Source organism: Macrosteles quadrilineatus, unplaced genomic scaffold, assembly GCF_028750875.1.
Source record: "Macrosteles quadrilineatus isolate MER2022 unplaced genomic scaffold, UCM_ALF_1.0 Scaffold_5__1_contigs__length_97177068, whole genome shotgun sequence".
In the NCBI taxonomy this organism is placed as follows: domain Eukaryota; kingdom Metazoa; phylum Arthropoda; class Insecta; order Hemiptera; family Cicadellidae; genus Macrosteles; species Macrosteles quadrilineatus.
Genome location: NW_026542598.1, coordinates 91720739 through 91738672, shown reverse-complemented (window position 1 = coordinate 91738672; position 17934 = coordinate 91720739). Strand labels below are relative to the sequence as shown.

The 17934-nt window shown below is 37.9% G+C and overlaps 2 protein-coding genes across 3 annotated transcripts in view; one reads left to right on the top strand and one right to left on the bottom strand.

Annotated features, from left to right (window-relative positions):
- The window catches only part of LOC128993786 (protein-methionine sulfoxide oxidase mical3a-like), a 122394-nt gene that overhangs the window by 64555 nt on the left and 39905 nt on the right, over positions 1–17934 (top strand). The window lies entirely within an intron of this gene.
- On the bottom strand, positions 14787–16758 carry LOC128993787 (uncharacterized). The gene is made up of 2 exons (XM_054417795.1): positions 15857–16758; positions 14787–15001 (listed from the first exon to the last, which is right to left on the bottom strand). The coding sequence occupies exons 1-2, from the start codon at positions 16663–16665 to the stop codon at positions 14848–14850; spliced, it is 963 nt and encodes a 320-aa protein (XP_054273770.1). The 5' UTR covers positions 16666–16758; the 3' UTR covers positions 14787–14847.

Here is a 17934-nt window from a genome sequence, read left to right as displayed (position 1 = left end):
TGATATGATAAATTAAATTTGCTAAGTCACAACCTCTAAAACTTTCTTCTAAAACATCGATATAAAGTCTTAGGAGTTAGAGTGAGGTAAATTAATATTTAAACAAAATCTTAGGCCCCCTTCGGGGGCGGGGGGTTGGTGAAAATTATCGGCATGAAGAATGGACCCCTTGCGCAGTCAAAATCACGAAAAATAGGGAAAATAAGGTAAAATTTAAGGTTTAAACACGAATTTGGGGTGGAGATGGGAAAAAAATTAAACTAAACGCATGGGTCAATCAAATCCTGGTTGAAGTTCGTTCGCTACGCTCACTCACCTTTAGGTTGGAGCTCGTTCGCTGCGCTCACTTGCCTTCAGGTTAGCTCGTTCGCTACGCTCACTCACCTTTAGGTAGAAGCTCGTTCGCTGCGCTCACTTGCCTTCAGGTTAGCTCGTTCGCTACGCTCACTCACTTTTAGGTTGGAGCTCGTTCGCTGCGCTCACTTGCCTTTATGTTAGCTCGTTCGCTACGCTCACTCACCTTTAGGTTGGAGCTCGTTCGCTGCGCTCACTTGCCTTCAGGTTAGCTCGTTCGCTACGCTCACTCACCTTTTGGTTGCAAATTAGCTATTGTCATGAATTTAAAAATTTTAATGGGGATGAAAGAGAGGGGGTTGGAATGGGATTGGAATACGTTAAAAAAATCTTTAAAAACTCCCTTCTTGATTGAAACCCCGCCATTTTTAATTTTTTTAGTACGTTCAAATTATAGAAGGTCACTCAAGGGACTTTGTTTTCAACGTTGGGACCATAAAAGGTACAAATATATGTACGAAAAGTCGTTTAAAAAAATAAAAACCCTTAAAAAATCAAGAGTTTTTACAATTTTTGGAAGTAGGGCGTTATTTGAAGGTGAAGGAGTCAGATTTTCGATATGACCCCTTCTTTGAGAAAACTGTCTTGTAGAAAATTTGATTCTGAACCTACGATTTTCCCTCAAATCGTTTCTAGCTCTTACCGTTTTCGAGCTACAGCAGTTTTAAAAAAACATGTTTTTCCCAAAAAAAACTAGGGCTTTAAAGAATTTCTTGTGGTGGGTTTCAGTTGGAAAAACTAAATTTTGGGACTTTCTGGGTGGTTTGGTACCCAGACAAACTTTTACAAAAAATTTCAGCTCCGTAGCTACTCTAGAAGTGACAAAAATGCTTTTTCTGTCGCCAAACGCCCATATTTCACCTACTCACGTTTACTTCTAGTTTGCTTGTCGTAGCATGTTAATTCTCCATAAGAAATACATTAAAAAACGATCTTTTTGATTGAAAATCCGCCATTTTGAATTTTTTTTCGTAGGTTAAAATTATGGAAGGTCACTCTAGGGACATTCCTTTCAACGTTGGGAGCATTAAAAGTCGAAATATATGTGCAAAAAGTCATTTAAAAAATTAAAAACACTTAAAAAAATCAAGAATTTTTACAATTTTTGGAAGTAGGGCGTTTTTTGAAGGTGAAGGAGTGCGATTTTTGAAAAACGCTTAATAGTGTCTTGTAGAAAATTTAATTCCAAACTCACGATTTTTCCTCAAATCGATTCTAGCTCTTACCGTTTTCGAGCTACAGCCGGTTTAAAAAAACGTGTTTTTCCCAAAAAAGGGAGTTTTTAATGGAATTTTTTTGGGGGGGTTGCATTTTGAAAATGTAACTTTTTGGGATTTTGCTGGTGCTTTGGGACCTAGACGGACCTCCACAAAAAATTTCAGCTTCCTAGCTATTCTAGAAGTGCCCAAAGATTTGTATACCTGATGAATCAGTCAGTCAGTCAGTTACACAAGCGGCTGTATATAATATAGACTCGCCTTGTGCTCGCTGGGGGCTCCGCCCCCAGGCCCCCTTTTAATAGTAGCCGTGATGAGAAATTGTCACGGGGGACAGGATGTTGTCCGGAAACATTTTTGCGTAAAAGACGTAGTGATAACTTTGCAGTTGCGAAGTATTTCATAGAGGGGTTGTTAAGTGCAAACCAAACCAGTCTTGACATGTTAGAGTCTCGATGTAGGGCCGGTGCTATGATAAATTAAATTTGCTAAGTCACAACCTCTAAAACTTTTTGTACATCAATAAGCATCGATATAAAGTCTTAGGAGTTAGAGTGAGGTAAAATGGCTCAATCAAATCCTGGTTGAAGTTCGTTCGCTACGCTCACTCACCTTTAGCTTGGAGCTCGTTCGCTGCGCTCACTTGCCTTCAGGTTAGCTCGTTCGCTACGCTCACTCACCTTTAGGTTGGAGCTCGTTCGCTGCGCTCACTTGCCTTCAGGTTAGCTCGTTCGCTACGCTCACTCACTTTTAGGTTGGAGCTCGTTCGCTGCGCTCACTTGCCTTCAGGTTAGCTCGTTCGCTACGCTCACTCACCTTTAGGTTGGAGCTCGTTCGCTGCGCTCACTTGCCTTCAGGTTAGCTCGTTCGCTACGCTCACTCACTTTTAGGTTGGAGCTCGTTCGCTGCGCTCACTTGCCTTCAGGGTAGTTCGTTCGCTACGCTCACTCACCTTTAGGTTGGAGCTCGTTCGCTGCGCTCACTTGCCTTCGGGTTAGCTCGTTCGCTACGCTCACTCGCCTTTTAATTCACCTACTTACATTTAGATTACGTTTGTGTGTATAAGCATGTTAATTTTCTACAAGGAATACGTTAAAAAAAGAGTTAAAAACTACCTTTTTGATTGAAAATCTGCCATTTTAAATTTTTTAGTACGTCGAAATTATAGACGGTGACTCAAGGGACTTTCTTTTCAACGTTAATACCATAAAAAGTACAAATATATGTACGAAAATCCGTTTGATAAATTAAAAACATCAAAGAAATCAAGAATTTTAACAATTTTTGGAAGTAGAGCGTTTTTTGAAGGTGAAGGAGTAAGATTTTCGATGTGACCCCTTCTTTGAGAAAACTGTCTTGTAGAAAATTTAATTCTGAACCTACGATTTTCCCTCAAATCGTTTCTAGCTCTTACCGTATTCGAGCTACAGTAGTTTTTAAAAAACATGTTTTTCCCAAAAAAACTAGGGTTTAACGGGATTTCTTTTGGTGGGATTCAGTTGGAAAAACTAAATTTTGGGACTCTCTGGGTGGTTTGGTACCCAGACAAACCTTCACAAAAAATGTCAGCCCCGTAGATACTCTAGAAGTGACAAAAATGCTTTTTTCTGTTGCCAAACGCCCATATTTCACCTACTGACGTTTACTTCTAGTTTGCTTGTCGTTGCATGTTAATTCTCCATAAGAAATACGTTAAAAAACGATCTTTTTTTATTGAAAAACCGCCATTTTGAATTTTTATTCGTAGGTTAAAATTATAGAAGGTCACTCTAGGGACATTCCTTTCAACGTTGGGAGCATAAAAAGTAGAAATATATGTGCGAAATGTCGTTTTAAAAATTAAAAACACTAAAAAAAATCGAGAATTTTCACAATTTTTGGAAGTAGAGCGTTTTTTGAAGGTGAAGGAGTGCGAATTTCGATATGACGACTTCTCAGACAAAACTGTCTTGTAGAAAATTTAATTTCAAACTCACGATTTTTCCTCAAATCGATTCTAGCTCTTACCGTTTTCGAGCTACAGCTGTTTTAAAAAAACATGTTTTTCCCAAAAAAGGGCGTTTTTAATGGAATTTTTTGGGGGGGTTGCAATTTAAAAATGTAACTTTTTGGGATTTTCCTGGTGGTCTGGGACCCATACGGACCTCCACCGAAAATTTCAGCTCCCTAGCTACTCTAGAAGTGCCCAATCTTTAGTATACCTGATCAGTGAGTCAGTCAGTTACACATGCGGTTGTATATTAATATGGACTCGCCTTGTGCTCGCTGGGGGCTCCGCCCCCAGGCCCCCTTTTTTGGTTGGGTGTCAGTACAAATGAGCCACGGGGGAGATGAGGTTGTCCGGGAATTTTATATTGTGTAAAAGACTCAGGGATAACTTTGCAGGGCAGGCCCCCGTTTTTAAGGGGGTTAGTGGGAATGTTCATGAGGGGTTGTAATACAGCAGCAGGAGGGGTTGAACATTGAAACCGTCACTTTTCAGGACTCTCCCGGTGGTTAGGTGTGGAGACACGTCATCGTGCAAAATTTCAACTTCCTAGCACATCTTGAAGTGCCCAAGGCAACTTTCAATTTTATTTCCTACTAGCTGGCCCGTCAGATGACGTCCAGTCCTAATGTGGTTTTATGTCAAATGCTCGTTCTTTTTTAAGATGAGCTCGTTCGCATGGCTCAATCAAATCCTGGTTGAAGTTCGTTCGCTACGCTCACTCACCTTTAGGTTGGAGCTCGTTCGCTGCGCTCACTTGCCTTCACATTAGCTCGTTCGCTACGCTCACTCACCTTTAGGTTGGAGCTCGTTCGCTGCGCTCACTTGCCTTCAGGTTAGCACGTTCGCTACGCTCACTCACCTTTAGGTCCGTCACTTTTCAGGACTTTCCCGGTGGTTAGGTGTGGAGACACGTCATCGTGCAAAATTTCAACTTCCTAGCACATCTTGAAGTGCCCAAGGCAACTTTCAATTTTATTTCCTACTAGCTGGCCCGTCAGATGACGTCCAGTCCTAATGTGGTTTTATGTCAAATGCTCGTTCTTTTTTAAGATGAGCTCGTTCGCATGGCTCAATCAAATCCTGGTTGAAGTTCGTTCGCTACGCTCACTCACCTTTAGGTTGGAGCTCGTTCGCTGCGCTCACTTGCCTTCACATTAGCTCGTTCGCTACGCTCACTCACCTTTAGGTTGGAGCTCGTTCGCTGCGCTCACTTGCCTTCAGGTTAGCTCGTTCGCTACGCTCACTCACCTTTAGGTTGGAGCTCGTTCGCTGCGCTCACTTGCCTTCAGATTAGCTCGTTCGCTACGCTCACTCACCTTTAGGATGGAGCTCGTTCGCTACGCTCACTTACCTTTAGGTTGGAGCTCGTTCGCTGCGCTCACTTGCCTTCAGGTTAGCTCGTTCGCTACGCTCACTCACCTTTAACGTTAAGACCATAAAAAGTACAAATATATGTACGAAAAGTGGTTTAAAAATTAAAAAATCAAGAGTTTTTACAATTTTTGGAAGTAGGGCGTTTTTTGAAGGTGAAGGAGTCACATTTTCGATATGACCCCTTCTTTGAGAAAAGTGTCTTGTAGAAAATTTAATTCTGAACCTACGATTTTCCCTCAAATCGTTTCTAGCTCTTACCGTTTTCGAGCTACAGCAGTTTTAAAAAAACGTGTTTTTTCCAAAAAAACTAGGGTTTTAAGGGATTTCTTTTGGTAGGTTTCGGTTGGAAAAACTAAATTTTGGGACTTTCTGGGTGGTTTGGTACCCAGACAAACCTTCAGAAAAAATTTCAGCTCCGTAGCTACTCTAGAAGTGAAAAAACAAATTTTTCTGTCGCCAAACGCCCATATTTCACCTACTGACGTTTACTTCTAGCTTGCTTGTCGTAGCATGTTAATTCTACATAAGGAATACGTTAAAAAACGATATTTTTCATTGAAAATCCGCCATTTTGAATTTTTTTAGTAGGTTAAAATTATAGAAGGTCACTTAAGGGACTTTCCTTTTAATGTTGGGAGCATAAAAAGTACAAATATACGTACGAAAAGTCGTTTTAAAAATTAAAAACACGTAAAAAAATCGAGCATTTTCACAATTTTTGGAAGTAGGGCGTTTTTTGAAGGTGAAGGAGTGCGATTTTCGAAAAACGCTTAATAGTGTCTTGTAGAAAATTTAATTCCAAACTCACGATTTTTCCTCAAATCGATTCTAGCTCTTACCGTTTTCGAGCTACAGCTGTTTTAAAAAAACATGTTTTTCCCAAAAAAGGGCGTTTTTAATGGAATTTTTTTGGGGGGGTTGCAATTTGAAAATGTAACTTTTTGGGATTTTCCTGGTGGTCTGGGACCCATACGGACCTCCACCGAAAATTTCAGCTCTCTAGCTATTCTAGAAGTGCCCAATATTTAGTATACCTGATCAGTGAGTCAGTCAGTCAGTCAATCAGTTACACATCGGGTTGTATATAATATAGACTCGCCTTGTGCTCGCTGGGGGCTCCGCCCCCAGGCCCCCTTTTAATAGTAGCCGTGATGAGAAATGTTCACGGGGGACAGGATGTTGTCCGGAAACATTTTTGCGTAAAAGAGGTAGTGATAACTTGGCAGTTGCGAAGTATTCCATATAGGGGTTGTTTAGTGCAAACCAAACCAGTCTTGACATGTAAGAGTCTCGATGTAGGGCCGGTGCTATGATAAATTAAATTTGCTTAGTCACAACCTCTAAAACTTTCTTCACATAAATAAGCATCGGTATAAAGTCTTGGGAGTTAGATTGAGGTAAAATAATATTTTTAAATAATCTTAGGCCCCCTTCGGGGGCGGGGGGTTGAAAAAAATTATCGGCATGAAGAATGGACCCCTTGCGCCGTAAAAATCACCAAAAATAGGGAAAATAAGGTAAAATTTCAGGTTTAAACACGAATTTGGGGTGGAGATGGGAAAAAAATTAAACTAAACGCATGGCTCAACCAAATCCTGGTTGAAGTTCGTTCGCTACGCTCACTCACCTTAAGGTTGGAGCTCGTTCGCTGCGCTCACTTGCCTTCAGGTTAGCTCGTTCGCTACGCTCACTCACCTTTGGGTTGGAGCTCGTTCGCTGCGCTCACTTGCCTTCAGGTTAGCTCGTTCGCTACGCTCACTCACCTTTAGGTTGGAGCTCGTTCGCTGCGCTCACTTGCCTTTAGGTTAGCTCGTTCGCTACGCTCACTCACCTTAAGGGTGGAGCTCGTTCGCTGCGCTCACTTGCCTTCAGGTTAGTTCGTTCGCTACGCTCACTCACTTTTAGGATGGAGCTTAAAAAAGAGTTTAAAACTACCTTTTTGATTGAAAACCCGCCATTTAAATTTTTTTGTACGTTGAAATTATAGAAGGTCAATCAAGGGACTTTCTTTTAAACGTTAAGACCATAAAAAGTACAAATATATGTACGAAAAGTCGATTTATAAATTAAAAACACCAAAAAATCGAGGATTTTCACAATTTTTGGAAGTAGAGCGTTTTTTGAAGGTGAAGGAGTAAGATTTTCGATATGACCCCTTCTTCGAGAAAACTGTCTTGTAGAAAATTTAATTCTAAACCTACGATTTTCCCTCAAATCGTTTCTAGCTCTTACCGTATTCGAGCTACAGCAGTTTTAAAAAACATGTTTTTCCCAAAAAAACTAGGGATTGAAGGGATTTCTTTTGGTGGGTTTCAGTTGTAAAAACTAAATTTTGGGACTTTCTGGATGGATTGTTACCCAGACAAACCTTTACAAAAAATTTCAGCTCCGTAACTACTCTAGAAGTGACAAAAATGCTTTTTCTGTCGCCAAACGCCCATATTTCACCTACTCACGTTTACTTCTAGTTTGCTTGTCGTTACATGTTAATTTTCCATAAGAAATACGTTAAAAAACGAACTTTTTAATAGAAAATCCGCCATTTTGAATTTTTTTTAGTAGGTTTAAGTTATAGAAGGTCACTCTAGGGACTTTCCTTTCAACGTTGGGAGCATAAAAAGTAGAAATATATGTGCGAAAAGTCGTTTTAAAAATTAAAAACACTTAAAAAAATAAAGAATTTTTACAATTTTTGGAAGTAGAGCGTTTTTTGAAGGTAAAGGAGTGCGATTTTCGAAAAACGCTTAATAGTGTCTTGTAGAAAATTTAATTCCAAACTCACGATTTTTCCTCAAATCGAATCTAGCTCTTACCGTTTTCGAGCTACAGCTGTTTTAAAAAAACGTGTTTTTCCCAAAAATGGTCGTTTTTAATGGAATTTTTTTGGGGGGGTTGTAATTTGAAAATGTAACGTTTGGGGATTTTCCTGGTGGTCTGGGACCTAGACGGACCTCCACAAAAAATTTCAGCTCCCTAGCTATTCTAGAAGTGCCCAAAGATTTGTATACCTGATGAATCAGTCAGTGAGTCAGTTACACAAGCGGCTGTATATAATATAGACTCGCCTTAGGCTCGCTGGGGGCTCCGCCCCCAGGCCCCCTTTTTTTTGGGGGGTACGTACAAATGAGCCACAGGGGACAGGTTGTTGTCCAGTATTTTTCCTGCACCTACTTACATTTGAGTTTAGTTTGCATGTCAATGCATGCTAATTCTCCATAGGAATACGTTAAAAAACAATCTTTTTAATTGAATAACCCCCATTTTTAATTTTGTTCATTCGATTAAAATTATAGAAGTTCACTTAAGACACTTTCCTTTCTACGTTGGGAGCATAAAAAGTAGAAATATATGTACTAAGAGTAGTTTTAAAAATTAAAAACACGTAAAAAAATCGAGAACTTTTACAATTTTTGGAAGTAGGGCGTTTTTTGAAGGTGAAGGAGTGCGATTTTCCAAAAATACTTAAAAGTGTCTTGTAGAAAATTTCATTCCAAACTCACGATTTTTCCTCAAATTGAATCTAGCTCTTACCGTTTTCAAGCTATAGCCGTTTGAAAAAAACGTGTTTTGTCGTTTTCAGAGGTGCGCCATTTTGGATATTTGGAGGGGTTGAAATTTGAAAATGGGTCTTTTGCAAATTTTATCGCTAATTTAAGATCCCATAGTACAATACTACGCAAATTCCAAGTCTCCAGCACATTTCTAAACGGTTCAGATGAGCATACGAAAGTCGGTATTTTTCAATGTTATTTCCCATAAGAATAACATAGGGGGGAAATTGTTAATTTAGGGGGGGTTGAAAGGGGAAACTGCGACTTTTCGGGATTTTCCCGGGGGTTTGGGCACTAGACCTATAAAACGCCGAAAATTTCAAGTCTCTAGCTCATCTAGAAGTGCCCAAACATTAGTATACCTGATCAGTGAATGAGTGAGTTACACATCGGGCTGTATAGTTTATTAGATTTATTTATTAGATTTATTTATTTATATATTTTCCCCGGGGGGAACCCCAGGACCCCCCTCCTTTTTGGGGGGTATTCCATACCCCCAGGCCCCCGGTGACCCCCCCAAAATATATGTCTAGGACCGCCCTTGTCTTCTTTACCTATAAAACACATGGGATACAGCCTTTCTTCACTGATCACGTAATGCGTGATTTTCTATAAAGTCTTGGAAAAATAAAAGGTAAAATAGATAGAATACAGGTGTACTGTATGTGGTTTACACACAATGATATAAGCAACGGTTCTTGCAATTTATTGCTTATTGTTTTTTAGAGTTGTTTTCGGACTTACTCTGTTTTCGGACTAACTCACACTCGTATAAGGTTGTCCACAGCTGTTAATTAATAGTCCATACAGTCAATTAATAGCAACAGAGGTCAAGTTTGGTATCAAGTTAAAGGTTTTATTTATAAAAATACATTGCCGCAAACCCAAACTCAAACGATGATGATGATGATAATCATGTTAATGATGTAGCTAAAACGTATCGTTTGAAATTAAACAGCTGAAAATAAGTGAAATAGAAAAGGTTTATGTTAAATCCATCAAAGTAAGTACTAATGCACTTGTGATTCCTCCCCCTTCGGTTTCATGTATTCCTCTCAATCAGTTCAAACCTAGGAGGATTAAACTATAATGTTAATTAATGTTAAATCCTCCTAGGTTCAAACCTGAAACACCCAGATCGAAACTCACCTGTCGTTATTTTAACATCGCCATATTTTTTTACTATATTTTTCAAAAAAGAAAGATTGTATTGATTTACTTTGGATTTTAAAAATGTGAACGTTTTATTTTATTAAAGATTTATATGGTGATACGTAAATATTGTGGTGTAGTAAAGTATATTATATTGTAGTTAAGTGTTAAATTTTGAAATTTTAAGGTTAATAGAGATGAATCTTTTTTAATAACATGGGTCTCTCCTACCTTAACATACATACCAAGTTTCATTAACATCGGTTGGAAAAGTGTAAAGATAAATATTTGTATGTAAAAAATACAAAATGGCGGATATCTGGTTAACGAAACGATTTTGGAAAAAATGTTACGGTATCCTTCATTTTCTGTTTATTTTGACCCAAGGAATTACTAGGTAAAATATCTCCCCGCTTATTTTTAACACCCTGTTTATGATGTATTCTTATTAATATAAGTGAAAAGTGTAAGCTGGTAATACAGAAAGATGTTTTATAAATAATATGAATGAACTGGTGATTTGTATATTCATATTTTTCTTGTCCTTAGAACTGTAAATTAAAAGTCCACTCAGCAGTCCCATCGTACGATGTAGTTCTTTCCATGCGTTGCGAAATGCTAAATTTGCCGTCCTCTTCAACCCAAGTTATCTATTGAACCACTGATTGTAAAAAATTTAAAAAATATATATTTTACGCATCACACTTTTAGCTACAACTTTGCCACAGACAAAACCTCTCTAACCCAAAAACAAAAAAAAATCTCGCATGCTAACTTTTTCATGTTAGAAATCACGATTTAAAACTATTTCACCATACATTTTTCAATTTTTATTAATTAGATCGGTAAATAGTTTAAAGTTCCAACAAAATAGTCATTGAGTAGGACTAACCAAGAAGCTCTGTGCCAAATTTCAAAATTTTAGCACAACTTTAAGTACACCAAAACACGAAATTATTGAAGTCATGCGTCGAGAGGACTATCGTTGTTTTTAACAGATTATACTTTTGACCTTCCGGCACTGTTGACTCAGCGAAACTGAACTTATATTTTATCTTATTTCGTTATATTAAAACTGCTGTTGCATTAGGTCAAATTCCCAATAAGTCAATTGCTTTAACATAGACTACGTTTTTAGTCCGGACTGTACTATTTGACTTACTGGGATTTTTGATCTACAGACACTGCAAACATTGTAGTTTTTGACCTAGCGGCACATGTATAAATTATTTGACCTTCCGGGACTGTTGACTTTCTGCAACGCGTCCGACGGATTAGGACACCCCATGGAAACCCTTGAGGCCTCCTAATCCCTCAGGTGCCACGGCTGTCTGAACGCACTATAGTGTATCTATGGTACCGTACACACCATCTTTTAAAACCTTGCAAGTGACTCTCGAGTCTCGAAGAATATTTTGAATTCTTCTCTCCAAACCGGTGCTATTTTCCCAGCCTATCTAAACCAAACTGAACATTTTATTTGTGTATGTATAGGCAAATATCTGAGGAAACGTGTTTGATTTGTAATAACATCCACGCTGGGAATTTGCTCATTTGCATCTTCGTCATAAAAAAAAATAGTTAAAATGTTTTCCTCCAAATTCGTACACCTCTTTTAGCCTAACCTAACTAAACCTTAAAAATGAGTTGAATGTCAGATTGTAGTAAATCAACCTATATGTATGTACACATCTGATACGTATCCGCAAGATTGTAAAGTAAGCCTATTAATCCTCCCTGGCAATTGATATATTTTAGTATACTGGTAATAAAAAACCTCGCACTTAGCCTTTTTTCATCAAATTGGCACGTTTCTCCATAACCAAACCATTAAATATCTACTCATAGGCATCTTAAACATAGCCGAAATTCAGGAATATCAAACTGAAGTGTATTTTTATCAATCCACACTTATTTTAACTCTGTGGGATTTCCCTCCAAATTAGTCCGTTTTCCCTCCAAACACGTCCCGCCGCGGTACAAGATAACGTCTGATACAGGACGGCATGCTGTGATATGTGGAGAGATGTAGAAGGGGGGAGCGTTGTCATGGCAATGACCTTTCAAGGTGCGAGAGGGGATTGTTGTTGTAGTTGACATGGTTCAAAACACGACAGACGCATTTGTTCGATGTATAGCGATCAAAATCGCCACAGCCTTCTATATTTCGCCACTTCACAGTGTGGACTACACTATAAGATGTGTACAGGGGTTGGCTTAATGTAAGAACAGTCGTTATATTGTTATGTATGGGATCAGCTGTTGACATTGTTGTACTTTGTGAAATTGTTTTGATGAGATGAAGAATCTTTCGCAAAAGCATTTAAAAGTATACTAGGCCTACAGTCGGTATTTTGTAACCTGTTTTTATCATTCGTTTACTGCTGTGGGTAGACAGGTTAATGTCTGACCGCTAATCCATATATAGATTGTGTATAGATAGCTATTAATTTCGTGTGGTTTCCAAATGAAACTCACAATTCATAATAAATATCATACCTTTACTTTTAAAACAGACTTGCCCGTTGTAATCAAAACACTGCCCTCCCGTCGTAACGTCACAAAAGAAGTTGTGTAGTGTATACACATTTAGAATAAAATCGATTTACTGACTTCTATTGAGCACAATGACAATGTTTTGCAATTAGCAGAGACAATGCTTTGCTATTTAATTTTGAGTATAGTTTACATATTTTGTATGACCCAAAATTAGAACCTAAACTAAACAAAAACCACTTGGAAACATTGCATCTGTTAACCAAAGACGGATTGTGAAAGAGAACACTAAATCTTAACATTGTGTGTCCGAAATTTGTTTACCCACGGATAAAACAGTAAACACCGCTGACACAGTAGGGGGTGGTGTAATGGAATTAGGAAGACCTACTGTACAGTCGACCTGCATATGGCATTGCAACATCGCCCTGACTGATCCATAGGGGGACCGAGCTTTGCTCAAGGTTTAGTGATACTATCTTACAATATCATACATACATAGCCCTTTATTTAAGTATTTTTGCGCGTGGTGTTGTTGCCTTTGCTGTTCACTCAATATACACTTTGAAAAATGCAGTGTTTTGAATGTTTCGTAATATATTTCTTTTAAATATCTATAAAAACGGTTCTCGTAAATTAATATAATTGACGACCAATGAAAGATCTGGTTATTTAAAGTCCCAGGAGGATATGATTATGGCTTATTAGACATTGAACCCGGGTCATCGAGTACGAGAGCTGTGACGAAATTCCTATTCTTTTGGTGCATTATGCATTAACTAATCTATAACTTGTATACTCAAATTAAGTTTTATATTTTGTCTCAGCTCTAACCTAAAACCACCCCTAACAGGCAGCCAAATCATAATATTCCAACTTGACAAAACGTAACGTCACTTAAAAGGTCCGTATTCTGTGTAGTTTCATTGTTTAGCTTAGTTTACAAAAGTTCAACAGTCAATGCGTTGGATTGCGACAGTACAGTAAGTAGATCAGTTGTGCAGAGAGTATGGTGGACGTGCAATTCTTGTATACCAGGTCGGTGCAGTCAGCAGTACCGAGAAAGGCGACAAGATAGGAACGTGACGTACATCTGATACAAACCAACCACTCTCGGATTGATTTCACCTTTGTTACCTGTGTTTTAGCTTCTACCTTCCATGATCACGGAGGGTTTTATTTTTCTGGAAAACATTATCCGTCTCCAATCGAATTTCGTCAAATGTTTCTAAAAGTTCTAGTGTTGGTATTTTCCCTGAACTGCGATTTTTATGAAAACTTAAACTGTGTAAGATACAAATTATTTATTGGCCGAATAACGGAATAGAATCGTAGACTTGTTCTGGAAATTATAGTGATGAAATAGTAAAATTGTTGATAGCCGTTTTGAAAAGGGTTGAAATTGTGGCTACTGGAGTATTTTTCACACTGATTCAAATTTATCGTTGTTTTGATTTTGTTTACCTTGCCAATTGTGTTAAACCACATCAGAGAAAATTATAACGGTTTTTATTTTGTCTATACTTAAATTGTTCCACTTAAACACCTAATATTAATCACATCTTTGGCTACACGAAACACGATGACGTATACGCACTGTGGCGTAGACGTTGAGTTTTTCTCCGGTGACGTCACTAATAAATCTCGTTTGTCACCTTCCTCTCGCTCACCTATAACCATGCAGAAATGTCGTTTCCGGTGACTCACTCGCGGTCAGCTCCGAAATAACGTTGTATAAACAGTTCTTAAAATACTGAGCTTGCGTCAGTTGCTGCGATTCGCATGGCGAATGGCGATAGCGGGAGTTTAGACAAAATGGCGAAAACAAACACATCATTGTGTTTCGAAGGAAATATAATTCTCGTCATGCTGGAGCAAAAAACGACAGTTTTCAAACATAAGTTACTCTTTGCATAAAGGGAAATCTTGTTGCCCATGTAGCGAAAAAGAATCAGTTGAAATGTAGGACATCAGCACAATTTTTTTTCATTTTAGCCTAAAAGTCGTCCGCTAATTTTAAGGAAAAAATAGTTCTTGATAAAATGTTGAATACAATCCTTTTAAAACTGTGTTTGTGTTTATTATCACATCAAATTATTTGTTTCGTTAAATTATCATCGACAATTTCCCCTTTATCTAATGGAGGCATATTTGATGAATTTGAATTTACAGTAGGTACTACCGTTTCGGCGCACTATGTGCTAGTGTTACTTTTAATTAATGGTAACAACTGTTCGTGTTCAACAGGAAAAAAACCTAATTAATAAATTAGGCCTATGCTTAATTTATAAAGGTAAACAGTATATGAAGTTATCACTTTGTGATTTACAACATAATGGCGCAGTATGAAGAAAATGTAGTTCATCACACAACAGAAGTGTATTTTCAATCCTCACTCATTGTCTAACCCCGGTTCGTTAATCTTGAACTCGTGTCCAAAATTCTTAGTGATGAAATTCCATTCTACTTCAGATTTTTTCTATATTTTTATGCTCATTAAAATTGGCATCAGCTTAATCGGTAAATCGGTTATGCACTATTGTACTTAACTATCAAAAAGACAACACTAAATCGTGATTAAGTTCCAAGAGTCATAAAGTAACACAATACAATTCTAAATTGGTGTATTTGAATTTCAAAAATATATGATATTTGAAAATTACCGTCTTTTGGTTGCAATTTAAAATTTCTTCGCATCAAGGAAGTCCAAAACTCAGGATTCTGATGTTGTAGGAGTATCTTGAGGGGTTTCTTCCTCTTTAGGTTGTCTGTAGAAGGGTAAGTGCCTTGCTATCGCTCCCCATTCAGTTACCCAGCACGTCATGGCGACGGCGACAGCAGCATACACACCAGCCGTCGGCACCCATCTGACGACAATAGTTTGTGTAACTAACACATAAAAGACTAAATGATAAAAGACTACATAAAGTAACAATAACTAGAGAGCTGTCAGGTAATTTTGTTTTTGGGTTGGCAGAGAAATAGTTTCAAAGCCAAAGATCACCTGATGGTAAACCAAACGTCCGTTTTCAGTGTGAATATATCTGTCAAAATACATTTAATATGTTTCAGTGTCTCTGTGTGTCTATATTATAAAAAGTATTAACTACTACAATGATAAAGAGGGTATTTACTTAGCCACTGAGGAATGAGGATGCCTCTGATGGGTAAAACTTCTCCCAGCAAACTCCAAATGGCGATACGGTTGACACAAAAATCACTAATCTATGTACTCTGTTAAAAACATTATTCCTACCCTGCTATTTGATTAGGAAATAAACGATTAGGTAAACAAATGATCACTCAACCGAAACCAAAGTTTAAAATACTCCAGGAATCTTTTATTTAGTGTAAAAATAGTCCAAGGGAAAGTAATGAGAGAATTGCGCTTAAAGGTTCCTGAAATGGAATCAGTAGGGTTAGGAAGTGATCTCAACGAGAAAATACATTGCCTAAAGCTAATTCGTCTGGAGGAGTTCTACAGAATAAATTTAGACATCCGAATGCACCGTGACTATTTCTCCCTTTGCACAGGTTTAGAAAACCTATCGTCGTGATGTCTGCACTCATCCGAATTCCCTCTAGTTCTAGCAACAGAGAACTGGGAGGTCCTAAGTTCGCCTCAATAAAGAAGAATTTCGTAAAACTCTCAAAAAGTCCCGAAAAGCTTATTTTTTCTCCTCAATCTCAACTGACTGCTACCCCAGTGATTAAAAACTCACCTTCCAAACATTTGTCGATGCCTTGGCGCCACAAACCCAGCTCTACTCATGCCAGACGTAGAAGCTTCAACTGCGGTCGTCTTCACTCTCGACAATTCGGAACATTGCGTATCTATTTCCACCTTATTGGTTTTCACCGATTGTTTCATACAGTCGTTTAGTTTCATGTTCCTAGCGTCAATACAAAAGAATTCCGCTTTGAGAGGTTTGTTCAATTGTGGACAGAAGTTTTTCGGAAGTTTACAACTAGGTTTGCTTGCTATGGTACTCTCTTCCACTTGGGGTATGCAAGGTTCCATCGCGAATAATTTTGGTTGTGGCATCTTTATAATAGTGTCTTCCAAAGGCGTTACTTGTTTAAGGCTAAATACGGTGTGTTTTCCTTCGTGCTCACAAAACCCGCTTTTGTTCTTCGGAACATCTGTCTTGTCACATTCAGTAGCAGGTTTTAAAGATGAAGAACAACAGCTATTCTTTGAAGTGGCTTTACATTTAAATACATTCCGTTTCTTGGACACGTCTTCGCAATTGGCTTCTTTAACCGTTTTAGAATTGATTTCATTTAATTTCTCCTTGGGTTTATCTTTGTCGAAAAAGTTCTTACGAGATTCGTGACACTCTATATTATTTTTCTCCTGTACTTTATCTGGGCAAAGCTTTCTTCCGAATGCGTCTCTACCAATTCCGGATGAACTTTCCGGACAGGCTGACTTAGTTTTATTTTTTGTATGTTTGTCAGTTTTCCCCTCTGAGCAGAATGGTGATTGTTTCCCCAATTTGTCAGATAATTCTTTGCACCCCTCATCCATTGTGTTTGTTTTTTGTGAATTTATATCGTGTTGTTGTAATGTTTTAGGAAAATTTAACTTGTGTAATTTTGTATTCTGGTGTCTTGAGCTTGATTGTAGTGTTTGTAAACAAATTATGTTTGCGTCGAAATTTCAATCAAAACAGGTGATAAAACAATCACGTGTTTTATAGTTTTAGTTTTGTTTTTCATAAAATGTTGATCAGTACAAATCACAAAACACTGGAATGAATGTCATAGATAAAACATATGTTTTATCCACAATTACTAGAAAAATACCTATTTTTTAGTATTTTTCTAGTAATCGTGGTTTTATCCATGGTTATGTAGATCGCAAACCAAATAGAAAATGTTTTAAATTATTGACGTGGGCTCCATTGTGTATACTAAGGTATTTATTTTTATTCGCTGTGTACACAATAGAACATTCAAAAAATCGTTATGCCAAATTTAGGTTCTGCTACTGCTGCACTTGTGTCCATGAAATTGAAAATAAAACAAATTTAAGTCCAGGTAAATCAACAATTGATTATTTTAACCGACAAATTACCTTGTGACCGATATATTGTTGCAGAATTGAAAATGGCGTAAATAACTAAGTCAGTTACGTTTTTTGGGATTAATCAATGCAAGAAAAAACCGCGAGAACATGAAAAATCGTTGTGCTACTGTAATTTAAAATTGCTTGGTCATTTTGGGAATCAAATTTTCAACTTGACCTATTAACTTAATCCACGAGTTCTTGGAAATCAAATTCAATGTCGCGTGTCGAGTGCAGCAGCAGCAGGTGGCCCTACAGGAGATGGTCTATTGTAGGAATGGAAGACACGGACAACTCGTCAATGGTTCATTGTCACGCCACAAGGTATCTGTAAACATACAGCGTTTTATGACCACAATTAACTGGCCGTGCGGTTATGTTTGCCGTAAAACCCGAAGCTTTCTGGTTCTAAAACCGTTTCTGCCCGTAACGCCATAGAGAAGACTACATTTTTAACAATCCCGTCGCAAAATAGGTTAGCAAAGTGTCTGCCAATACGTAGACGAAAATAATTTTATATTTCTAGTATGAAATTTGTGCTGAATGAACTTATTTCCTTAACTACTGTCAGTTGGCTACATTATTGCATTTGACGATTGAAAGCAAAATACTGTAATGGGATAATTTTAATGTTCACTTTAGTTCAAAGTAGCCATCCCACGCTGAGGCGGTTGTCTGTTATAAGAATAAACATTATAGAAATAGTTGAACCTCCGATAGAGTAGCCTA

What these genes read in the sequence shown, in the direction of transcription:
- LOC128993787 (XM_054417795.1), bottom strand. Translation starts at nt 16,665, where the DNA reads ATGGATGAGGGGTGCAAAGAATTATCTGACAAATTGGGGAAACAATCA. An exon ending in CATCGACAAATGTTTGGAAG is followed by an intron (nt 15,002 to 15,856) that starts GTGAGTTTTTAA and finishes TATTGTCGTCAG; the next exon opens with ATGGGTGCCGACGGCTGGTG.